This window comes from Daktulosphaira vitifoliae, unplaced genomic scaffold (assembly GCF_025091365.1).
Source record: "Daktulosphaira vitifoliae isolate Bord-2020 unplaced genomic scaffold, ASM2509136v1 Scaffold_2, whole genome shotgun sequence".
In the NCBI taxonomy this organism is placed as follows: domain Eukaryota; kingdom Metazoa; phylum Arthropoda; class Insecta; order Hemiptera; family Phylloxeridae; genus Daktulosphaira; species Daktulosphaira vitifoliae.
Genome location: NW_026099573.1, coordinates 28,405,800 through 28,432,321, shown reverse-complemented (window position 1 = coordinate 28,432,321; position 26,522 = coordinate 28,405,800). Strand labels below are relative to the sequence as shown.

The following is a 26,522-nucleotide window of genomic DNA, read 5'->3' as shown; positions in this document are numbered from 1 at the left end:
GATTCTGCAACCCCCACGCTTTACCCACCGGAAAATTCTGTGACGCTCATCAGCGCGCTCTCTCAACTTTTGGCATCCCGTTTTGCACAACATCTACGCGACACCCCCGCAATTCTGTCTACTATAGTCAAAGTTCATCACCAACAAAAAAACTTGAAAAATTACCGTTCTCGAGAAATGATTTAACAGCTCACATTACTGCTTATTAATTATAGCGTGTAAATTATATGTTAAAATATTTACAGAAGAAAAATAACTAAAATTTGAATAAGAAGAAGGGGGTCATGACCAGTTTTTGGCAAAATTATTTTATTTCACTATCTGTTCTAGTAAACACAGAGTAATAACGAGTGTGACAAAAGGAGATGCGTACGGTAGTCACTTATGAAAAAAACATCAAGTTTCCTATTTGATGAGTGTAAAAGAGAAAAAAGTTATGAACGTGTCTCGTTTCTGCATTTATTTAATCCTACTGATATTTGGATAATTTTTAACCTACAATCCAGAAATTACTGTTTTACTTGTATGTGTTACTTTTAATCATGCTTTTTTATTTATTCAGAACAGTTTTTATTGTTATATTTAAATTTATATTAAAATAAACATTTTCCAATAAGTAATATTTATACCACTTGACACATTCATTCTTAAAAAAAAAAATGAATTAAGTAGAAAAACAAGACATGTTCATGTAACAGAAAATACCGCTATGGTTGTATAATAACAGTAAATTTAAACCAAACAATATTTTTTATAGAAAGGTATAAAATAATTTACATGAATTTTCTAGAACGTTATTTTAATATAAATATTTTAATACTAATAAGTTCATTACAAATAATTTTTTTTATCTCTTGTGAAGTTTACTTTTTGTGGCGTGTCCCTTTTTGAACTCAGCAGTTTATTTTATACAAATTTCTGAATTTGAATTTAGATAAAATTAATCTAAATAATAAATACTAAAAATCTACTTTTTATCAAGTTCTAGGTAAACATATTTAATAATGGGGTACTTACTATTACTTAATAATGATTCTGTATGATATTTTCAATAATATAAGATTATTTGTCTAATTCACATTACATTTTTATTGCATAAAAATATTTTATTTTGAATGGTTAGGCTAAAAGTTTAATTAGGATTTAAGTAAATTTTTCAAAAATATTTTATTGGTTTATTTTTATGCCTCGTTCATATATTTGACTTCAGATACTTTATAAATATAAACAAATGGGATAAACTCGGCGTGTTGAAAAACTGATAATCTAAGATAATATGAACATAAAACTTTTAAATTAAATTTAATTAAAACTGGATATTATATATATTGACACATAAAATCATTTTACTTATATTATTTATGTTGTACGTACAAGTCCAAGCGCTGCGTTCAATGTGATAAGTTCGTGTCTTTTTTTTATATTACCTTTCTATCAATGTATTTATGTAAAAATCATTAAAAATTATAATTAGTTAATGTAATTCAAATTTGTTTAATCTTAATTATACGTAACTCATCACATAAATACTTTCGGTTAAATAAACTTTGTTATAAAGTTTAATTATTTGCAAATAATATTTACTGAAATTAAAATATTTTAAAATGATCTTTTTTTTATTTACTATTTTATTTAGTTTCAATATGCTATAATAATGGAATTATGCACTCTAAAAAACTGTGAATCTTGCACAATTATTGCAATAAGAGAGACATGTATTCGACTAAAATAGAGTGATTTTTTTTAGAAATATTAAACAATATAATAACAGCAGATGGTTTTGTGAATTCATTTAAGATGACACAAATCAAATTGTGTTTGATTTTATAAGAATTCAAACTCTGCTGATAGACATGTAATTATTCTAAAAGTATAAGTTATTTAAATAGTATTGATTTTACTCTACAGTAAAATCGCTGAAAAATGTTCTTAGGTTTACAAACTGTGCACCCGAAAAGACTTATATGTATTGAAATGCCAAAAAAAAGCACACCTCTTGAATAAAACAAAATCTTTTCAGATACGTTAAATAAAACTAAATCACTCAGCAAATTTGTGGATTCCATTAAGACAATCAATACAAATTACATTAAATTGTGTCGGAGATAAAAATTACAATGGCAATTTATCACTACAATGAAAAATGCTTGGGATCTAAATACAAACAACTTCAGTTCCACAGAGAATCGATAAAAAAATGTTCAGACATTTTGTAATCTTGTGCTCAAATAAAACTTTTATGACTGTATAGAAGTTCCAATTTGTGAGTCATATACACAACTTGAGGAATTTTTATGCAAAAAATCAAATGAAAGTACAATATCAGAAAACTCTGAGAATTCCATTCAAATGAGTAATACAAAATGTGTTGAATATTACAAATGTATTGACTATTCAGGCAACTATTTAACTGTCACTAAAAGCATAAGCGGCTTAAGTTCCATCAAATTTTACTTAACAGCAAAATCTTTTAAAATATGTTAAGTCGATTTGCAAATATGTACTCTAAAAAACTTTTATAATTGTATTGATATTTCAACAATCCAGAATTTATAGGACTAAAAAACTATAAATTTTATTTTGAATCATTAAAAATTCATTAAAAATATTTAAAGACCATATAATATGCATTCGTATGTTCTAGTATTAAACCTATTATTTTGAATCCTATACAAGTTGGTTAAGTTGAAAAAATCTAATGATATTGTAAAAATCAATAAGATGTACATAATATTACCATTGTACACTGAAAATATTAAAAGTGTAGAGCGTCACTGTGATATGATATCTTTAAAATTTATGCCTAATTATAATTATATACTTATTGTGCTTAAAATTTTAACGTTAATAGACCAGATCTGTTGGAAAAAAATATCATATTAAGTTACAAGATTTAATACTCGGAATTATTATACTTTTTATACTGAACCTCAAGTCAAAAACTTTGTTCTGAATGTATAGTATATTAATATTATGTAACAGGTTAAAAAATTATGATTTTCATAATGATAATAATTATTATCATCGAATAGTTGTTAAGGTATTGTAGATTAAGTTTAGTTTAATTAAAGTATTTTATAAGAGTACAATAATAATTTTTATGATTATTAGTTGATTAAGTTACTGTCATTGAACATTTAAAAAATAAATTTTTAACAAAAATTTCATAGAGTATTATGCAAGTATATATTTAAACTAATGATAACATTATCTCTAAATATATATTGTATTCATAACTTTTAATTAAATTTTGATTTTCTTAAAGAAGTCCCGGGAAATATTGTCTATCAGTTAATACAGACAATCTTGATTTCTGTATAAATACTACAACCAATTAATTAACTGAGAAAGCCTAGGACAAAACTAAATTTATTTCAGTTTTTACCTCGCATTTGTGATTAATTTTAGTGTAAAGCAAAGATGAGAAGGTTTTGTTTTCACTATGTGCTTTTTTTGTGTCTATTCATGAAAATTCCCAGTGTTCATTGGACCGATTTTTTTAAACTATGCGCCGAAAGAATTCGATTTTTATCTAGTTAAACCTATCGCAAAAATTAAAAAAAAACTCATAAATTTTAGAAATTTAAAATATATCTCAATTATTATGAAAATATTACTATGAAAAATTAAATTTTCAACAACTTTTTCCTGTATTTTAAGTTGCTATAATTTTTTTTTTAGCACCGATTCTAATGAAATGTTAGTAGAGTATAATGGAAACTATAAGTTTTTTTTATACATTTTTTATGAAAGTCCAATGAATAACTTAAAACCATGAAAGGTTCGAAAAAGATCAGTAACGTTTGTCATTTTTGGGTTAAGCAAATATTAGTTAATCAATTTTAATTATTATTACTGAACTTAGTTCCGCACAACACTAAATCGATCATCTTTCATGATCTGTGGACAATAAGACGGTATGCCAATATGTATTTAGCGCTGATGATGGTAACATTGTTTCCGAAACAAATATACGCGATTCTTTAGGCTTTTTGAGTTAAACATTTTAACATTTTTAGTTTTTATTTAATATTTTAGATATGTTTGTAATTTTAAATAATATTTACCACAAGTGATCAATTCTTATTTTATTAATTATCAATTGATTAAAACATTATTTAGATTAACTAATAAACTATTATTACAAAACTTGTTATAATATCAATATCAAAGAAAGACCTTTTCTTTTTTAATTCTTAAAAAATAACTCCTAGCATTTTTTTCCAATTAAAGCCACATGATATGTATGATAACAATTTTAAATTGTGCTGTGTTATTAAAAATATTATATATGTTGGTACACATGGATAATGGTATTTTGTCGAAATTTGGCGACTTTTTATCGGGTGGTTTGGTGTACCTTATTTTCTTCTACATTCTTTCCTGGAGTAAAATAATTATAGATGGCAGAAAAAATTACTTAGCATTTAAATTTAAATAACGGGCCATAGATTAGAAATGTTACTGCTTATATCACAGAATAGAATTCCGTTCTTATACTATCAACATTTTACATATCATTCTTATCACCGTTGAATTCACTTGAATGTGTTCAATAATTATAATTGTATGTTAATTGTTTCGGCTCCAAGTTAAATATTTTAATGAAACTCGATATTATATTTTTACATTTTATTATACCCAAGCACAAATTTTTAAATAAAAATTACTATTTAGGATTGTTTTTATTAACTGTTGGTTGAGTCAGAATCGGTGTGACTATGTATTGTTGAATCATAAAACATAAACACATAAAGGTGTTGAATCAGTGTCATCAATACTACTGCTAACTTGGGTTTGTTTTTATAACATTTCAAATAAAAGCTGTTTTTAATATGGACAGTCACGGCAAAAAAGTAGTCGTCTGTGATAATGGCACTGGAGTAAGAAACAATTATGAATATAATAATAGATTATTTAATATTTTGAAAATTTTTTTTTAGTTCTATGCAATGTAAATGATGAAACTTAAATTTTAAATAATATATCTAGTTTAAGTTTGACATTAAATATAATTTAAAATAGTACAAACTAAATAGTTTTATAAAATTTAATTGGCTACTTTTAATAAATTATTAAATTGATAAATACTTTTATATTTAACATTATATTTCTTAATAAAGATTTCACATTTTAGTTTGTAAAATGTGGTTATGCCGGCTCAAATTTTCCTGCTCATATATTTCCTTCTATGGTTGGTCGTCCAATCATTCGTGCACATAATAAAATAGGTGATATTGAAGTCAAAGTAAGTGATTATTTATTATTACTTTTTGTTAAATACATCATTTCAAGATTATTAACATTATATTAATAAAATAAAACTATATTTCATTGTTAAATTTTATTGAGTTTTTTTTTTTATTTAATTTGTTTAAATAACTTTGTTAGGATTTAATGATTGGTGATGAAGCCAGTCAATTAAGATCAATGCTTGATGTTACATATCCGATGGAAAATGGTATTGTTAGGTAATAAAATTATTCTTAAAGTATTAAACAAGAATCAATTTTATTAATTAAAAATTTTAATTTTTTTTTCCTACTTGAAATTATTAATTTTTATAATGATGATTTGAAAATATATTCTCTAATTTATAGAAATTGGGATGACATGTGTCATGTATGGGATTATACCTTTGGACCTAAAAAAATGAATATTGATCCTAAAGAATGTAAAATAATGTTAACCGAACCACCAATGAATCCAATTAAAAACAGAGAAAAGATGATTGAAGTATTATTTAATATTTGGTTGTATTGTAGTTTGATATTATGCTGATTTTTTTAATATAGGTTATGTTTGAAAAATATGAGTTTGATGCAGTTTATGTAGCAGTTCAAGCAATTCTAACACTTTATGCTCAAGGGTTACTTAGTGGAGTTGTTGTTGATTCTGGTGATGGTGTCACTCATATATGCCCTGTTTATGAAGAATATGTTCTACCCCATTTAACTCGCAGATTAGATATAGCTGGCCGTGATGTTACTCGATATTTAATAAAAGTACTCAGCTATTAATTAAATAATTAATATTAAAACTTAATTTAATTTCAATCTATATTTTAGTTACTTCTTTTAAGAGGTTATGCCTTCAACCATTCAGCAGATTTTGAAACTGTTCGAATGATGAAAGAAAAACTATGCTATGTTGCATATAATATTGAGACTGAACAAAAGTTAGCCTTAGAAACTACAGTTCTTGTACAATCATATACAGTAAGAATAAACTTGAAATTTCACTTTTATAGTATCCCTACTAATTTATTTAATTAAATATTAAGTTACCTGATGGAAGAGTAATTAAAGTAGGGGGTGAAAGATTTGAAGCTGCAGAAGTATTATTCCAACCACATTTGATAAATGTTGAAGGCCAAGGTTAGTTTTTATTTTTTTTAAGTGAAGGATGTATAAAGTAAATACTAATTTAATGTCATGAAATTTACTTCACCGTTATAGGAATTGCTGAACTTGTGTTCAATACAATTCAAACTGCTGACATTGATATGAGAACTGAATTATATAAACACATAGTTTTATCTGGAGGTTCAACAATGTATCCAGGATTACCATCTAGATTAGAAAGAGAAATAAAACAGTTGTATGTCGAACGTGTGTTGAAAAATGATACTACAACTTTATCAGTAATTATAAAATTATATTATTTTAAACTCGTTAAGTATTATAACTTACTCTCCTATTTCTATATTCTAGAAATTAAAAATACGGATTGAAGACCCTCCATTACGTAAAGACATGGTATTTATTGGTGGTGCTGTACTTGGCGAAGTTACAAAAGACAGAGAATCATTTTGGTTGTCCCGTACAGAGTACTTAGATAGAGGTATATCTATTTTGGATAAACTTGGACCAAGAGCTGGGTAGTTATTCTTTATTTTAATAAAACTATGAAGAACTGTACTGGGAAAATAAATATATTAAGCAACAATTTTACCCATACTTTAAACAAAACACTCCTCTTTAATAATAGAGTAATTGATAATGTATAATCAATATTTATTTTATTATCATATTTCTTGTATGAAAATTTTATTTGCTACCAATTTGTATACTGAGTTTCATGCATTTATTAGAAATATACAGTTATATGATTTTTTTAATTCTCTATGTGAGCATATTATGCTTGCATATAGATACAATAATACCACAATTATATTATATTTGTTAAATTATTAATTTTTTTGTAATACTTTTAATAATATCAAATTATGTTATGTTAATAATTTATATTAATATAAAATGGAATTTAAGATACATTGTTCCATGTACTAATATTATAATATATTGAATAGTTAAGTAAAGTTTAGATAATTACTATTACTTTTATTTTATTTTTTTCACTAAATTAATTAACTACAAAAAATAATCTTTTTTCTGTAGTTTTTAAAAATAAAAGACAACTCTGTTGCAAGAAAAAAATGTATTTAACAAATTATGAGCAAAAATGTGCAATTATAAGTATAAATACAAAAATACATTGATTGCGCAATTTGTAAATTTATACAAATAAAATAAACAACAATAAATTACAAAAATAATAAAATGTTCACTATAAATACATTAACAATAATAGATAATAATTTAGTAAGAATTGTAAATCATTTTTAAATGTCAAAATTTAAATTAAATAAAAAATGAACAACTATTATTTGATAATTGAAAATATTATATAAATAATAATTAATTACATGGTGACAATTATTTTGAATTTATTATGGCTTTACTAGAGTAGCCATAAAACATAAAATAATATTTTTTTTTTAATTTAATTGTGAATTTCTGAGTTTAAAATTTGTACAAATTAATTAAAAACACACACGATATAAGGAAAATTATTTTTAAAAAAATCACTAAAACGAATTTAAAATATTACAAATTGTTTAAATTATAGCGTTACTATAAAATCAACACATATCAAATATTTTAACAACTATGATATGAAAAATTTTAGTAACTATGATAAACAATCAATAATTAGTTGCTTTTTTAAAATACAGCACTTGATATAATAGCAGCAAATACACTAAATCAGCACACACAAAATATACTTAGAGGTTCATAATTAATATATAAATATTGGATTAAAATAAGATATATGAGAAATAAAAATCTGAGATTACATAGAGAGTTCTGGGAGAGCATCATCAGGATCTTCATTTGCCATTTCATCAGGCGGCCTAGTCCATTTTATTAACGTTTCAGGGGATCTATATAAGAATACTAGTTTTGCAAACAAATCTTCTTCCAGATCTAACTCTCCACTCTCTCTAACTAGATAAATATCTAAACAAAGCTGTAAAATTCTATCAACATATGGCATATCATCAAACATAATTTTAGCAGAGATTCCCGTGAAAAAATTCCTAACAAATGTGTATACGACAATAACAAATGTTGTGTATAATCCAAGAATTCTGAAAATTAAATATTATATTATTTTTTATAATATAACAATTATTAAAAAGTGAAAAAATCTTCATAATCAATTAATTTTAAATAATAAATTATTCTAAATAAGTAAAATTTGTTTTATTCACCCTTTTCCACTTATCATATTCAGTGTTTCTGGAAATGCTCTATCATTGAAAGTATATATTGTAAAATTATTTTTGTTTCCATTTAATTTACAAGAACTTTTGGGTAGATCATATAAATAGTGTGCACTATTTTGCGGGGGACATTCTTCAATAACATCCCACCATTTTTGAGATTTTTGGTGGAGTAATACACTGATATTCATGTATGGTACAGCTAAAATGTACACACCATAATAATATTTTTGTAACATAAAATAACTATTTAACACTTAGATAGTTTATTTATTTTGTTTAATAAAAGTAATAATTCATTTTTGATACTTACTTTCATTGGAAATCATAAGTTGAGGTACAGCAGAAGCTCCACCGAATCCTGTAACTTTGATAAATTTAGGAATAAGTCCTAACAACATGACAGGAGTGTTTGTATTATTTGATACAAGTAAATTAGCCAACTGCGCACAAACAGTACTATTGATGGTGATTTCATGACTATCCGAAACAGTTTTAGGTTGTTCACCATAAGAATTTACACGATCTATCACCCAACTTGTTTTAACTGTATATGTAGCATCTAAGAAGTAATATTTAGAGTACAGTTTTAATATATAATTCATATATACTTTTTAATTTAAAAAATAATTAATTACTAGGTGCTTTGAGCTCATCAATCATGCTGTATAATTCAGGAGGACTTATGGACCATGTATCAGCAGAATGTGTTGTAATATAAAATACTCCAACATCATCATAATCATAATTTGACAAGAAAGTTTGAGCAGAACGTAATTTTTTATAGACATTTATCATAGAATTCCAATCTGTTTGATCAAAACTGCAAAGAAAAATATAAACAACTAAAAATTATAGAAAAAAATATTATTATAAACTATGAAGATATAAATAGTATAGACTAAAATATGTCATAAAAATTAAATTATGAAAAAATAATATTAGATCATTTTTGTGATATTACTTATCAACATTTCCTTCAATGCTCATTGTGTAAATTGGTTGGTTTGATCCAAGTCTTATACTTATGCTAATGCTACTAGGCAAATTAGGCTCTCCAACTGTACTTCCAAGAGCAAACCAAAGAAGTGGAAATGAAATTGCTGCTATTAATGCAATTAGTGTTCCTCCTCCAATGAAATATTTTTTAATGGGCTTAACTTTAACACCCCTAGGATTGGGGTAATCATTTTCAACGCGTCTTGAGCACTAAAAATACATTTTCAAAATAATAACATTTGTATAAATTAAAAAGAAAAAAATGAAATGAGACTAAAAAATTACTTTCAGTTGGAAAATATGTGCAAAAATATCTTCCATTTTCAACCAATCAGGAAGTGTCATTGATGTTTCTGTCCATACCCAATCCATAATAGTCCGTAATTCAAATACAAATGGACATAACATGTACCTAAAACAATTTTTAATTTTTACTGTTATGATAAATGTTTAAGCTAAATTTCAAGTAAAAGCCAATACTCACAGTTTGAATAAAATCATATTAATATAATTGTAATTTTTACACAATACATTCCCTAAAATTCTGGTGGGATATCCACTTCTGATTTGATATGCAGACAACAACAAATGGAAACATTTAACCATATACCAAACTTGAGGTGGAATGACAGCATTAAATTGTCTGGGAAAGTATATGATGGAAGTTTAATTAAATAGTTACAGAGAAGTAATAAAAGAGCAGATATAAAAAAGCATAATAAGAGATATAAAAAGTGTAGTAATTCATATAATTGATTTCATTATCTCTACTCCACAGCCAAATAGAGTATTATTAATTTTGCTAGTTAAAGTTTTTTTATTTATCTTGACATTTAATAATCACTATTTGAGTCTACTTTTTAAATTAACTTGTACTGCTAAATGTTATACTACCTTTCTGTTACAGCTGGAAGCATAAAAAACATCCATATATGAGATCCAATTATTAAAACAAATTGAAATAAAATTTTCCCTAAAATATATTTTCTTAAATAAAGTAATCGATCAATAGTAATCAATGCAAACTGAAGAGCTAACATGATTAAAAATGGAATTGGAACTTTATTTTCTCTAAAATATTCTGAAACTCCTCCGTCACTTTGAGACTGTAATAAAAAGTAAATGTTTTGTTATTAATCTTAATTTTTATCAAGTTATACAATAAATTATTCAAAATTTGAATAAATTTTTAAAAGATTTAAGTGTTTCATTATATCTAAATATTAAACACAAGAAATAATCTATTTGTATAGTCATGTATATATATATATAGAATTAATATAGCTTAAATAATTCTTTATAAAACTAGTAATTTTATTTTATTATTACTTACTCCAAAAGCAGAAAACCCGAAAACTACAACAAATATATTGAAAAAATCACACAAAAACATATATGTGTAAACATCAGCATTGACACGAGAACTTGAATCACTTAATTGTTTGAAAAAATATACCAAAGGATGGCAATGTTTTTTTAAACTGAAAATTTTTTTGTTTTATATAAAATAATCTATAAAAATGGAATATTAAGAAAATATGTCATACAATGATGGCATTGAATCCATAAAGTTTTCCATTTCAGCAGAATTGGATCTATCAAAAGATCGATCATAAGATTTTTGTATCAAGTTCTCTTCTTTGATGTTAGAGCTTAAAAACTCAGGAGCTAAAACAACAGTAGTTTGTTCTGTACTAGGATCATGATCAATTGATCCTTGATACCCATCAGAACCAATAGAACAACATGTATCTATTGTATCAAATAATGAAACTTGATTCACATTTGTTCCTTTAAAAGACAATGAACTTTTCCAAAGTCCCAATGATTTCAACATAGTCCTGTTCATTATTATAATTAGACATTTTAAAAATAATAATAATAACTGTAGTAAAATGAAAAAATTATTACCGATGAAAAAATAATACCAGAAGTAAAAACAAATCATATGTTGCATAATTTGGATTTTTCTCAATTCCAATGATTCTCGGTAGATAAAAAGGTATATTATCAGCAACAACTTGTTGATTCCAAGGAATCATATCAAATTGAAACATACATTTTATAACAACAATGACCTATAAACATTATTAAAGTTTATCTTTCAATAATGTTCAATATATTTTTTAATATACCTCAGTATAAGCAATGAGCGTAACCCAGAATCTTTTTGTTGGTCTTGGAACAGTTAAGGTTCCCCACAGAAAAACCATAAGTGGTAATGGGAGACTTAAAATTGTAGCAGATTTAATCTGATGTAAGAATATCATAAAATAACATACAAGATCAGAATGAGATATAATTGCAAACCACAAAGCTAATAAAAGACGCATTAACTGAGGCTGATTAGTTGCATTTAACTCTTGTTTTTCTTCTAATTCTTCCAATTTTTCAGCACTTAAATAAAAAAATTAATCAACACATATTTATATTCATTATTTAGTCTTAGGTATTTAGAAAGTATATCATACATATTTAATAAACTTTACATCATTAATTTTTTTAAATAGAATGTAAACATAAAGAACTTTTATATTTTTAATAAATAAGAACGATTCTAATGACATGTTAGTTTAGGTAGAACCCAAAACCAAAAAAAATTTTAGAGAATAATACCTTAGAGTAACACTTTTCCCAATAAAAGGCATGGGTTGCCATATCATTGATGATCCTGTTCTCAAACCAATACCAAATCCTCTATTTTTCTAATATAATAAATATATATTAATTATAGTTCAAGATTGTCTCAAAATTATTTAATAATTTAACGTAAAATATACAAAATATTTACTTATTTTAAATATTAATACTTCAGATATCTTTTAAAATACCTTTAATGTTTTTTTTTCAACAGCTAAAGTTCGAATAACATATCTATAATCACGAGATATCCTGTTCAAATATCTATTTAGTGTAATTGTTGAGCTGTTAACTATAGCCATAAAAATACGAATGTTGTCTTTAATTTTTTGACCCAACGTTTGTTTAGTTTCTTTATCTGAAATGCCTAAATATATTATGTCACCATTATTACTATTGTATTTTTAACTAACTTACCTTGACTGTCAATTTCATCCCTAAAAATATAATATTTGTGTAAGTAACTTAAATTTAATAATATTAAAAACAATATAAATATAAAATAGGTTATAATAAATATACCACATAATGTTATTAAAACATGACTATATAAATACAATATTGGAAAATTAATTTTTGATTTTTTTTAGTTACATATAATTCTTGATTTGTCAGCTAATAATTACTTTTTACAATCATCCCTTATAACTTAAAGAGGTGTCAACTTTATTTTTTTGAATGACAACATACATATTTAATTATCTTATAAAATAGGAAATAATCTAATTAAGAAGTTGACCAGTCACAACTTTTGGATCAATATTTCAGAAGTTTTAACAAATTAAAGTAATAACTGGTGGTGAGGATTGCTATTTTTATCACTAAGCACTTCCCTGCCATACACTCTTTGTCCTGCCTAGGTATAAAATAAGAATAACTTTCAAAGTACTGGTTCAAAATTTATTATCAACCAGTCATTTTCTATTTTATGAATTAATTAAATATGTATGTTACCATTAAAAAAAAAAATAAAGTTTAAACCCTTATTTATTATAAGGTGTCATTCCAAAAAGTAATTATTAGATAAATTTAGAGATATATAACTAAAAGAAAATATTTTTCTTTGTTGTATTTATTTAGCAAATAATCGAGTGGTTTATAATAAACCAATCACCTGTATATATAGTATTCAGTAAGTAAGGAATCGGGTTTCTATTGTTCTCATTGTTTGTAATAATTGACTTGTTTCCTTACTTACTGAACACTCTATATAGACAGCGATTGTTTAACTATAACTCTTTAAACAAATTTAAAATATAATATTTTTTCTTTTCAGAAATTAATAGTATCTTAATTTTTATAATATTAAAAAAAAAAAATTATTGCTATCCTCCTTTTTAAATTTTTATAAACTTAAGTTTTTAATTAGAAACATATATATTTAGCAAACTTATAAACTAGAATAAAATTTCTAGTTTATTCTAATCTATTTAAAAAAATACTGGTCAATAACAACATTTGGACTCATATTTTAAAAGATATTAGAATTTATATAACATGGCGAGAGGAGTAGTATGGTTTATTAATGCTTAAAGATAAAAAAAAAAACCTGTGTTTCACCTCAAGTCTTTATATTACAGAGTTATTAACTTTCAAAATACTCATACAAAAATTGTATTAACCAACTATTTTATAATTTGTAAATTAGTTTAAACATATATATTTCCATTTAAAATATTAAAGTTCATAAAATTTTAAGAAAAAGAAGAAGATAGGAACAGTTCTTTTTTAAAAAATTATAGTATATAGGATACTATTAATTTCTGAAAATAATAAAATAATATTATATTTTATATTGATATTGTGTATGAGTCATAGTTAAATAATCACCTTGTATATACTATATGTTAAATTTTTTAACTTGGTCAAAAAGTTAACTAAAATAATTACTATATGAAATTAATTTTTCCAATAAATACCTCATTGATTTACTAGATTCTCCAAGAGTTGATAAATCTGTTTCTTTCTTTTTCTATAAACAAAAATAAAATTATAATTATCTCTATTAAAAAAAAAATTGTTTTGCATAAGATGAACACATAAATATCAAAATTACTAACTTTATAGTCTGATTTTCCATTTGTAACACTGTCAGAACTGTCATCCATTGAATCTTCGCTTAATTCATTATCTTTTTCTACAATAGAATCCAATTCATCATCAAATTCTTCATCAAACATATAGTAATCTCCTGAGCGAACAGCTATTAAAAGAGAAATAAATATGGTGTAATATATTGTATAAAATAAACATTAAAAATTATATGATGCACATTGTAAATGATCAAAAATAAATAATTATATAAAGGTGGTAATGAAAGTTTGTGCCATGATTTTAATAAATATACTTTTTAAACAAATACAAACACTAATCATGCTTAATTCTTATAATTAAGTATAAATAATAGTGTACATGCTCGCACAATAGAAGAAATATAAAACTACAAACACATCAAAATAAAAACAACTTAATTGGTAAAAATTTACATTTTTAATAACAAATTGCCAAATAAATATTAGCAAATTTTTAGAATAAAGTATAAAGTTACTCTTTTTAATCACTTTTATTTTAGTAAAGATTTGATACAGCTTTTCTTTGTTAAAATCTAATTTAGATTTAATTTAAATTAAAATAAATCGATTTGAGCAAAATGATTTACCATAAAACAGCAAATAGGAATTAATATTTGCTGACCCTTCAAATTTTCAGAAAAAATTACATGTATTGTGTCATTTTGAAATGCCTTTTTATAATTTTCAAAAATAAGTAGATAATACTAACCATCTATAAATAATTTTATTTGAGCTTCTAGTTCAAGCTAAATTATATGAGTTATTTTAATACTTAACAATAAAATAATCACTAAATAAGCAGTCAGTTCAATTATTAATTGTATTAAGCTAAATTGTTATTAATTTTAATACATTTAGTATATACTAGTTAAGTTGTTGAGTTAAAAAAAAAATAAAAAAAAACAAAAATATAGTTAATAAAATCATAAAAAAAGCTATTCAATCAGTAACACAGCTCATTTAACAATATTTATATTATTATTTTATAAAATAAAATAATATATACTAGAGGCCTGAAGAGCTGAGGAGTGAAAGTGATATTTTGAAAATAAATGAGATAAATACAAAACTAAAAAGTAAAATGAACTATTTTATTTGATTGCATTAAAGACAAAATGAAATTTGATAAACATAGCATTATTTATTATAAATTCCCTAAATAATCTGTATTGAAAAGATAGCATTTCTCAATATTTAAATTTAATTATATCAAAACAATTTTTTGTTATTTTTATCTCTTCAGATCTAGGTGCCTCATATAAATATTTAGCATAACAAAATCATTTTAAATAATTCTAATATGTACATTCTAGAAACCAAAAGAAAATTTAATTGCATTAATTACATATAGTTATAGAATAATTATCTACAGACAATATCTAAGTATAAATTTAAAAGATAAAAATATTACTGTTTATATCACTATAATATTTTTACCAACTATTAATAAAAGTAATTTTCAAAACAATTCATACAGTTAGAGTTAAGAATAATAACTCAAATTTAAATCTCAAATATTAACTACTTAATGGACTTTTTGGTTGGGTTATAGTTACTATATAAATAACATTGTATTATTGAATTACCACGTTATTTTTGATTTGTATTGTCAGATATCATATTTTCTCGAGTATTTCAAATACTTCTAAGCATTAAGTAAATTTTTTAAATATAATTAGCACTACTTTTATTTTTTTACTATCTTCCGTCAAACACAATACAATAAGCTGAAATTTTATTTTAAAATTCTTAATCATTAAATTATAACACAATGCCAAATTCAACATGATAACATACTTTATTATAAATACAAATGATTTATTATTATTAATACCAAAAATATTAAAAGATATCTGATAATTTTTGTTTTAAAATAATTAATCCAATTTTTTTTTTTTCACATTAATTTAAGTATAGATTTTTGGTGATGAAACTTTACTAAATATTTATTTCCAGTGACATACCTATAACTTTTCAATATGATGGCTAATACCAAAAAAAAAAAAAAAAAAGTACTGATTTTCTTATAGTATTTTTTATCTAAAATATTAGTTATCATGGAAAATGGGGAGGACTTCGACTTTTAAGCTACCTCAGGATATGCTACTGTTTATCTATATTATTTAGAAAAACATAATCTATTGATTGGAAAATGTAGAATAAACTCTGATAACAAATACAATTATATTAGATGAACTTTTAAGTATCTATACTATATGTGTATATACATTATATTAACTTGTCGATTATAACATACAAATTGATTCAAGAATTTCTTGAACATTTTATTTTATGCTACAAAAAAAGTTTAATAATTGAAAAAATTATCAAAATGTATACTTATAAAGATACAACCTATCAACAAGTTTTTTCATATTTATAATTTTTTCAAAATTATCTTTATAATACAATAAAATATTATAAATGCAGTATTTTGTACAGCATATATGCAAGCAGATATATGTTAGGCAATATTTAAACAAGATAATGAGGTACACACAAGTATGATGAGAATATGTGGCCGAAGCAGATCGCTTGCGTGGGTACCAAGTAGAGGGTACACCCAATGAAGACTGTCGGCGAAGTTGTTGCATAATAGGTGGAGGTGAGAATACCCCAGAATAAAATGCACTTTCATCAAATGATAATGGTCGCTTATTTGTAGAACTACTGAAAGACATCCTCTTAGGATCCAGGTATCCTTCTAATGACACAGTAAGCACAGTGGAGGTAGGTGTTGGTGGTTGTAGGTAAGATAGAGTGGGAGGCTCATCTTCTAAAGGAGTATGAAAGCTCTGAAGAATTGAACTACCAGACAAATTGCGAGCAAGAGGAGCGAATGCCGTTTCTTCGGCTACACAAGTACATTATGCATGTATACAATTGGCACATTAAGTTCATAAAATAATAAATTAATTTTTATAACCTTAAATACATATCATACCATATATTTTTTATTTGTTTTTAAGAATCATTAATTTTAAATCAAAAAATCATAAATTGATATATTCCAAAAATCATTTTATGGGTACATGATTTAATTTTATATCTTATGAGATTTATCTATTGATATATAATTTCTACATTAAACTAATCAAAAAAAATTAATTGTTTCCTTGAAAAAATTAAATGAAAAATATCATAGTTAATTTCTCTTCAATGTAATTTAATTTTAATTTTTAGTTTAATTCATATAGTATAAGTAGATTCTACATTTTTCAAAAAAGAAGTGTATACATATTAAAAAGATGTAACTATATGAATCACTTACTGCAGAAAGGAAATAAATCCATTTTAAATAAAATATTAGTTAAATCTAAACATAAAAATAGAATTTAAATATTATATTCTATTATAAAAATAAGTAATGTTACTTTAAATGTCTACTTTTTGTAGTTAATCTATATTATAAATAATAAAAAATGATTCTACATCTCAGTTTATCTTGTTTAATTTAAAATCACAAAATATTTATATTTAGTATAATATTATGAACATTATTAAAATTTGAAATTTTTTTTATAATATTTCTTACTTTTATAATAATATCAAAAATATCACGTCATGTTTTCTACATAAAGGGTATAAGTTCATAAATTACATATAATAATTAAAGATATATTATTAATAATTTATCTTTTAAATTAAATGAAAAAGAATTGATTAAAATTGATTAAAATTGGGAACATAAATGTTAAAACATTTTTTATTATTTAACAATAGATGTTTAGTTTTCAAACTTTCCTGAAAAAAAGTAGATTTGTTCTCATTCTACAGTTAGAGATTGATATAGGCTAAATTACTCATAAAATAAAAAAATATTTTTGAGAATGTTTTTTAGGCTTTTTTTAGTTGCCATTAAATGAACATTATGTTGATATCCTTATAAAATATAAAGGATGGATAGAAAAAAGATAATAACCAAGAAATATATGTAACTAAAAAAAGACAAAAAGTATTCTTAAATTTACTTTTATTTTGTAAGTAACTGAGAGAAGTTATGATAGATAGGTTATTCTGTATATTAATGATGATAATATTAAATATATATATTTGACACAAATTTATTTTCAGATAATAAAATTATAATTAGTTCGATCTTTTTCATGAAATATATGTTATTATTTAAGGTCAAAATCAGGGAGCAAATCTTGGAAGGCTAAGTCTACAATTTTAATTTATTTGATTTTTGAAAATTGTGTATATTATTGTATAAAAATATATAAAGGAGAAAATAAGTTCAACTCAAAAATAGTATACTATTTTGTACTTTTTTTTTTTTTGTAGAAACAATTTTTTAACGTTTTTAAAAAAAAATTCTTTTTTGACAATGAGCTCCAAAATACTTATTAATATAAAGTGATATAAAAAACAAACAAAAATATCACATTTTTATACAAAATTTACAAAACAAAATTTTTTTATGGGTTAATAAGATCACATACATGTGCTGATATACTCGTTCTTACAACTTCATCGTACTGCTGACTAAGCTTATAATATTAACACAGTGACACATGTATTACTAACACGAGGGCGGACATTAACAATTTTGGGATTCATAGCCACTGTGCCATAATACGAATGACCCAAACGGCAGTTGACTATAATTGTGACTATTATTCATATTGTCGAAGATATTAATATAAATCAGCAACCACTTGTATAGTGCTTGTGTGTGTGTTGCCGTCAGTTCCCTTTTGGATTAATATCATCTCTAGGTATCCCAGCAAGAAGTATTATTTTATTTACTTCGCTAACTTCATAAACTATTATATCGTTGCATAATCAAGAGTTTTATATATTTTATAGTATGACCCTTGGTAGTTTCTCTAAAGGTATATAAAATAAATAAGAAACCTCAGTACCTAAGGTAGATATAGTCTAGCCAGCTATCCCCTGTTGGTTCCTTAGAATAATGTTGATGGGTATTAAGGCACAACCCTTAAATAACCACATAACAGGGTTTATCAAATATAAAAATCTGTTAATTTTATTAAACAAATATGCAATTAAAAAAATCTCAAGATTTGACATTCAAAAACAAAATAACATATTTTGTCACAGTTCAAATTTCACAAAAGTATTTCGAAAAAATATATAAATATACTACCTTTCAAAAAGAATAGTGCCATAATTTCAAAAAACAAATACAAGAGAGGCAAAATCAAGTTGAAACTTTTATACTATTAACGACAAATGAATTTGTTACAAGACTTTCATGAACCAACTTTTAATTTAAATTAATGAAAATTTCCAAAATCCTTTTTTTATTCATATTAGCTCAAAACAATTGAGTTATATTATTATTCTTGCTGATAGATAAAAAATATATATAATTTTGCATTGTAAAAACGATTTCATTAGTTGAGAAACTCACATAAATTGAAGATATCAAAAATCAATGAATAAGTATTGAAGTTAATTTAGAATAAACTAAGTTATATAAGTTTTTCATTGAGTTTTAAACAAAAAATCAAGTTTCTTATTTAAGAAATTATTATTAATCAAATAAATAAATAATATATTAGTTAAATAATACCAATTAAATAATTTAAAAAAGTAAGTTTAACAAATGTTATAATTTACTTTGTGTAAAAATTATTATATCTTCATAACAATTATAAGAATGGAAAACAGTAACAGAAGGCAAAAAACGAAAAATTCTATACTTAAAGGGATCTTTACAGTAGATTTATTAAGCTCTATCAACTCAAACAATAATAATAATAATAATATGTAACATAATTTTGCTATAAAATTAATATAAAGTTTAAAAAGTTCATTTTTGAAATTTTTTGAGTTATTAATAAAATTATTAATTTTTTTTTTTTTAAACCGTTAGGTTGGTTAATATCATTGGTATATCCTGGGATAATTTAAATGCAGTGGTTTACCGTTGCCTTCTGCACTGGGAACATGGTGCTTTTTCGGCCCCGTAGAAGCGCACGCATGGTCACCCATCCGTCCATCTACGGCGATAGGCATGGCTTAACACTAGAGTTTTATCAACAACTAGTGTGACCACCACGCCCTAAAATTATTATACTTGGATTTATTATTTATAATTTAGTTATTATAATAATACTTCAAATTCAAAAATATGGTAAAAAATAGTATGCTGCCTAATATTAAAATATAACATAAGAATTATTTTGGTACTGAAAAAACATTCAACAAGAAATAAATATTTACTGTAAAATACCTTTTTCATGTGATAAGGGATCTTTAGCTCCATATCCTTGTATTTTTTTCTGTGTTGCTTTGATTCTATCCATTTTAGATTTAATTTTTTCTAACACTTTACTTTCAGTTTCATGTTGCTCTTGAATTCGTTTTTGTGCAAGTTCTTGAATTAACTCTGCACCCCTACCAAAAAATAAAATACATATTAATTATTAAATTAAACAATAGATTTAAAAGGAAGTTCAATAAAGATTAAGATTATCTAAAATTAGTACAAAAATTATAAAATGTTAAAAAATTTGGAAACTAGAGCAAAAAATAAACTTTATGAATATGATCATGAAATTTTAAATTTATATACTTAGCACTTACTAGAAAATACTTTGAGAAACAATAAATAATTTTATGATTTTTTTTACCATTACTGTACAATCTTTCAATTGTATTATTACTTAATTAGAAACAAAAGCATTTTTTAACTATTAAAATGAGTCTTGCTAATTTTATTTACACAGTTAATATTAAACAAAATAAAAAATTGCGAATAAAACCCATATCACATGTGTGAAAAACATGAATTTGTAATTATTTTACTTAAGTATAGAAAAATTAATCAGTTAAAAAATGTCTGAGAAAATAAAAAAATATAATATGTATAAAAAAAAAATTATTACTTAAGACTAATATTATTAAAAATTATAAAATATATTTTTAAAACTAAAAAATGAATAAAACATTTTTTAGTAATTTTTTTAGATTATTGATTGAAATATTTTTTTATTTTTTAGTTTAAATTTAATATTTATAATTTTAAATTATAAGATGTAACTTAATATACATTTATAATTTAATATAGTCTTTTATTGTGTTCTTATTTTTTAAGCATCTTATAGTTTTCCTATTTATTTCTTTTTTTATTAAAAATATTAATGAAATAATTAATTTCTTTACATTTTAAGATGTTTGTATACACTATTTAATGATTTATGTGCATTTTTTAAATACATTTTGCCTATGCAATAAGTTATGCAAAAATGAATAAATTGAAAGGACTATAATTTACAGGGAAATGAAAATATGGACAGATTGAATCGTTTGATTAAATATAAAAATTAAATTATAGCATTTTTTTTTACCTTGAAGCTAGTATAGCCATTGCTTTTGTTTCATCTACAATTCTAAAAAAGTAATGACTGTTAAATAACCGTCTTTGAAATATTAAAAATCCAAAACATAAAATGTCCCATGCCAATCCAACGTGCTCAATAGGTATTTCACAATCGTCATTCTCTGAAAAATATATTATTTTTATAATTTTTGTTTTATAGAGCAAATCTAATTTCTATTTTTAAAATTATGAACACATACATAATCTTTTTTTGATTGACTGAGTAACTAATTAATTATTTTAAAAAATTTTAATTTTATAATCAATTACATCTACTACCAACCAATGTTTTACTAATATCAATGTTATCTAACAATTTTTATAAATAAACAATTTAAATTTAATCTATCAATCTAAAAAATGAAATACTATTTTTGTTTTTAATTATTACCTGATTCTAAAACAACAGGTTCATTGGTTGAAAATTTTTGAATACAAGATATACCAAAAAGTTGAATCATCCAGCATGTGTTTTTCTTCATGTAACTCATATACATACAACCAGGAATTTGTAAAATGGCTTTTAATGAAATTACCAAGATATTATACAAAATTAATTTATTCCACCTGAATTTAAATAAATATTTTAAAAAATTACTTAAAAAATTACAAAAACATTCCACTTACCATTTGAGAATTACATTTACTGGTCTTAAATAATAGTCATTTCCTTGCCATAAAAATATAAATGAACCAATGAGATAACCAAGTGAAAATAAATTCACTCTATTAGTACCAGCCAAAAATACAATAGCCAATGTGAACCATATAAATCCAATCAATACAACACGTTTTATAATGTCAAGCCATGATCTAAAAATTTTTATAATATTAATTATCAATAAATACATATGTTTTTACTATACAATTTAATATTTCAAGATATAGTAATTTGTAGCACCAACAGGTGCAAAAACATATACATTATATTTGGGCCATTTTATAACTGTAAAAAATGCATATAGTGCCAGACTGAACACTATTATAAAAGTAATTTATACAAGATTTGGTGTCTAATTTTATATAAGTGGAGAAATAAATAAAAAAGGTTAACTCTAATGTCATAATTAATCTTAATGTTCAATAAAAATAAAAATTATAATATAATAATTTGATATAAATATTAAATTAATGAAAATATGAATTATTTATTAAAATATCAGTTAAAATAGTCAATGAGATTTGTTTATCAAACAAATACCTGGAAAAATTTGTTTAAAAAAAAATTTGGCACAAATTGCATTTTATACATATTAGTGAGACACAAATTACATTCTATAGACAGTTCTCCCTTGTGGTGCAGATTATATAAATGGGTTTTTTTTATGATGTGCAAATTACCTAAACCCTTAGTATAAAAGTAATTTTTGGCAAAAATTACAAAACACCAGTTAATTCTATCATATTAGTAATTTTCTAAAAAATACACATTTTATATTCACCTTATATGAGAAACAAAATCAGGTACTGGATTTACAAAACTAGGTTTTTCTGCTTCTTCTATTATTGAACAATTGGTACCACCAGGATATTCACCATCAAGATGTGTTCTCTCAATTTTGAAAACAATCGATTGACGGGAGACAAATAAAAGTACAATGAAATCACCTAATAGTATATTTAGATATAAACACTAATTTGAAACATAGAAACACTAAATGAATAAATATTTTTACAGAGTAATTTGTATGAATTAGGTGGAGAATCTGGATCAGGTAAGAACATCCAATCTCTAAAATTACTCAAAAAATCGGAATTATCCCAAGGCCAATCTGTAATATCATAAAATATTAATTATTATGATGAAGACTCATAAAATACATAAAACATAATTTTGAACATTTAACTACAATAATAAAAAAAAAACATTTGGTGATGAGGTAAGGGGAGGGGTTAATTGCCCTACTTGTTCCAGTGGGGTCGTGGCATAGTTGGCACAAGTATAGATGATATCTGATAGTGATTAAAATCACTATTCAAAAGGAACGCTTCGATGCAAATCTATTAATAGTGTTTAATTTTAAAAAACTGGTGAATAATTCCAAAAGCAAGAAGGTTAATATCTTTAACTAGACACTAGTTGTGATAATTTGATGTATTGTTTATAAAAATGGGTCAAGTGAGAGCTGACCCATGTTTAAATTTTATTTCTACCTAAAAAAAAATTGAGAAAAAATTTAAAAAAGTTATTTCAATGGGCGGGGTTTGAGCCTCATACCCCAGCATGTAAGACTATATATTTACGTAGCCACCGTGTATTACATTAATTTTGAGCTAAAAATAACAATTTAAACTTGTTCAAAAATTCAAAGCAGCCTTTTTTCTAAACTTTGAGGGGTCAAAATAATAAAAATAAATTTATATTTATATTTAATATAAGTTAGGTTAATGTAAATTTTATAAAAATTGGTGAACTCATTACTATGGTAAACCCTTGTAAGATATTTTAAAACAAAATAATTTGAACACAAAAAAATCATGTTTTTTTAACTACAGCAGTCATTTGCACATAGAAAGTAGATTGTTGGGACAAATTTTTTTTTGGAAGAGAACGAGGGAATTTTTTTTCAATTTTTAAGGGAATGTCTTCAACTAAATACGATTTGTAATCTTTTGACTTATTGTTGAAAGAAATCGGTCCAGTGAGTGCTAAGAAAAAATTGCGACATAAAAAAAAAAAAACAAATTATAGTAAAATTAATAAAAATGAGGAGATCAGTGACAATAGGCGAAGACGTGATAGGAGAAGTGGAATGTTTTAAGTATTTAAGATCAGTTGTGCAAATGAGCAGTGGTATTGATGGGATGTAAGACATAGGATTAAGTGACGGTGGTTAAAGTAAAAAGAAGTGTCCGATGTGTTATGCGATAAAAGAATTTCAATGAGGCTGAAAGGTAAGTTCTATAAGACTGTATCGAGACCAGCTATGATATATGGTTCAAAGTGTTGGGCAGTTGATAAGAAAGAAAAACAGAGATGAGAATGCTAAGATGGATAAGTGGAGTGACTAGAGAAGATAAGGAACAAACATATAAGAGGGAGTTATGGTATAGCGTCAATCATAGATAAGATGAGAGAAAATTGTCTTAGATGGTTTCGTCATGTTATGAGGAGAGAAGAATCGGAAGCTGTAAGAACAGTTATAGAAATTAATGTTGAAGGAAGAAAAGATAAAGGAAGATCAAAAAAGAGATGGAAGGATGCTATTGAATGCGATTTGAGGACAGCTGATGTGAGCGTAGATGATGTGGGAGATCGTGTCAAGTGGAAGTTTAGGATAAGGGTGGCCGACCCTAAGTAGTTGGGATTAATGTGAGGAAAAATAAAATTAATACTTTCTCAGCTTTGCATCAAAGCTAAAAACTAAGTTTCACATTGCATGTGAACCACCAGTATACTGGTATACTACAAAAACTTCTACTATTTTTAAATATTTCTTTTTTTATAATTAATATATTCAAAACTTACCAAAACATAAATTTGGAGGTAATCCAATTACAATAGCATACTGAAGGGGAATAGTTACTACAATAAAGAACATAAAGACTAACCATAACTTAGCTAATGTTTCTCTAGAAAGCATAACAAAAAACAGTAACCAAAGTGTATAGATAACTGCATACAAATCCATGCGTGTACCAATAAGTATTGCAACAGAGATTAATGTTATCTAAAACATAAAAATATTAGATTTTTTATTCAAATATGACATAGTTTTAATTATTACCTCAACACCAAATCGATAAAATCCAAAGTTAAGTAGATATTTAAGACAATGAGGAATATCTTTATCAACATCTTTATATGTAATACCAGGAAACATTCTCAAAGGCTTTGCTAATGATCTACCTTTTAAATGTCTTTTATATTTCTGACGTGTAACTACAATTCGATGTAATGTAATTACAAAAACTATACCTAGTTAACCAAAATGTTTTTTATTAGTTTCATAATAAAGAGTTCAACTATCTAATTTAATATATAAGGTTAGTTCTAATTTAAAGAGGACGACTCATTTCACATTATATGCGAATGTGAAGTCTTGTTCACTACTAAGATCAAACTACTTGAGCAAACCTTTTCCTGAAAAAGAAGATTTTAAAAACCTAAGACCCAGAGAGATTTTGCTAAAATGACAGGACTCTATGGTCATCCATAGGGATGACTTGATGTACCACCCTTATACAATGATAGGTATAATGTAATAACACTTAGGTGGGTAAACTGAATCAAGACAATTTGGTATGAGGTGCGCACAATGGACCAACAGGTCTGAGTGCATGGTTATTATGTCAACCTCACTAATAACTAAAACTAAAACTAGTTCTAACTTAGATAATGACAAAATTTCAAAGTTGATTTAACACTGCAATTAGTGCAAATGTTTTAATTTCTACAAATAATTTAGAAATAAATAAATACACTAAAAACCTAAATTTATCTAATTGTAAAAAAAATTACTTATGTAGCCTTTGAGTAATGTGAGTAGTGAAACACCATCTGCAGCTTTTATAAATCCAACCCAGTTAGCAGTATTATAATACTTTATTGCTTTATCATTATTAGGATCCTTTTAAAATAAAATAATTTAAAATAATTATTTTTTTAATTAGGCATATTTTAAAAAAATTACTTACCGCGCATGTCACATTCCATGTACCTTCACGAATGTATTCAATTTGATAGATCATTTTGGCTAATAACAAAACAGACACATACACAGATATAATGTAAACAATAATAGATTGAATCCGACTATTGAAAACCAGTGAAATAGTTACTAACATAACCAGCACAAAATGAACCACACAAACCTATAAAAAATATCTTATGACACTAATGATGATAATAATATTAAGTAGTAACAAAAGTTACCATTATTTTATT

The 26,522-nt window shown here is 24.4% G+C and overlaps 2 protein-coding genes across 12 annotated transcripts in view; one reads left to right on the top strand and one right to left on the bottom strand.

The window, feature by feature from the left end:
* The first annotated feature begins 4,397 nt into the window (after positions 1-4,397).
* Positions 4,398-7,185, top strand: LOC126898404 (actin-related protein 2). The gene is made up of 9 exons (XM_050672402.1): positions 4,398-4,883; positions 5,138-5,248; positions 5,392-5,471; positions 5,601-5,736; positions 5,796-6,005; positions 6,069-6,218; positions 6,284-6,377; positions 6,459-6,643; positions 6,714-7,185. The coding sequence occupies exons 1-9, from the start codon at positions 4,836-4,838 to the stop codon at positions 6,882-6,884; spliced, it is 1,185 nt and encodes a 394-aa protein (XP_050528359.1). The 5' UTR covers positions 4,398-4,835; the 3' UTR covers positions 6,885-7,185.
* A 238-nt stretch (positions 7,186-7,423) lies between these two features.
* The window catches only part of LOC126898394 (piezo-type mechanosensitive ion channel component-like), a 31,527-nt gene continuing 12,428 nt past the window's right edge, over positions 7,424-26,522 (bottom strand). For 9 of the 11 annotated variants that reach the window (XM_050672375.1, XM_050672377.1, XM_050672373.1 and 6 more), the window contains 28 exons: positions 26,273-26,449; positions 26,097-26,205; positions 25,363-25,553; positions 25,104-25,305; positions 23,311-23,406; positions 23,077-23,242; positions 22,262-22,447; positions 22,026-22,201; positions 21,603-21,756; positions 20,486-20,649; positions 16,781-17,134; positions 14,269-14,411; positions 14,128-14,180; positions 12,626-12,645; positions 12,400-12,575; positions 12,185-12,273; positions 11,704-11,965; positions 11,480-11,646; positions 11,116-11,409; positions 10,902-11,049; positions 10,463-10,674; positions 10,053-10,211; positions 9,854-9,980; positions 9,534-9,778; positions 9,208-9,392; positions 8,883-9,131; positions 8,558-8,771; positions 7,424-8,434 (listed from right to left, as the gene is read on the bottom strand). In XM_050672375.1, the coding sequence (XP_050528332.1) occupies positions 8,137-8,434; positions 8,558-8,771; positions 8,883-9,131; positions 9,208-9,392; positions 9,534-9,778; positions 9,854-9,980; positions 10,053-10,211; positions 10,463-10,674; positions 10,902-11,049; positions 11,116-11,409; positions 11,480-11,646; positions 11,704-11,965; positions 12,185-12,273; positions 12,400-12,575; positions 12,626-12,645; positions 14,128-14,180; positions 14,269-14,411; positions 16,781-17,134; positions 20,486-20,649; positions 21,603-21,756; positions 22,026-22,201; positions 22,262-22,447; positions 23,077-23,242; positions 23,311-23,406; positions 25,104-25,305; positions 25,363-25,553; positions 26,097-26,205; positions 26,273-26,449 (5,016 nt within the window). In that variant the 3' untranslated portion in view covers positions 7,424-8,136. The remainder of the gene's footprint in view (positions 8,435-8,557; positions 8,772-8,882; positions 9,132-9,207; positions 9,393-9,533; positions 9,779-9,853; positions 9,981-10,052; positions 10,212-10,462; positions 10,675-10,901; positions 11,050-11,115; positions 11,410-11,479; positions 11,647-11,703; positions 11,966-12,184; positions 12,274-12,399; positions 12,576-12,625; positions 12,646-14,127; positions 14,181-14,268; positions 14,412-16,780; positions 17,135-20,485; positions 20,650-21,602; positions 21,757-22,025; positions 22,202-22,261; positions 22,448-23,076; positions 23,243-23,310; positions 23,407-25,103; positions 25,306-25,362; positions 25,554-26,096; positions 26,206-26,272; positions 26,450-26,522) is intronic. The other 2 variants (XM_050672374.1, XM_050672381.1) reach the window with 2 other exon arrangements.

What these genes read in the sequence shown, in the direction of transcription:
- LOC126898404 (XM_050672402.1), top strand. Translation starts at nt 4,836, where the DNA reads ATGGACAGTCACGGCAAAAAAGTAGTCGTCTGTGATAATGGCACTGGA. An exon ending in ATGGAAAATGGTATTGTTAG is followed by an intron (nt 5,472 to 5,600) that starts GTAATAAAATTA and finishes TCTAATTTATAG; the next exon opens with AAATTGGGATGACATGTGTC. An exon ending in ACAGAGAAAAGATGATTGAA is followed by an intron (nt 5,737 to 5,795) that starts GTATTATTTAAT and finishes TTTTTAATATAG; the next exon opens with GTTATGTTTGAAAAATATGA.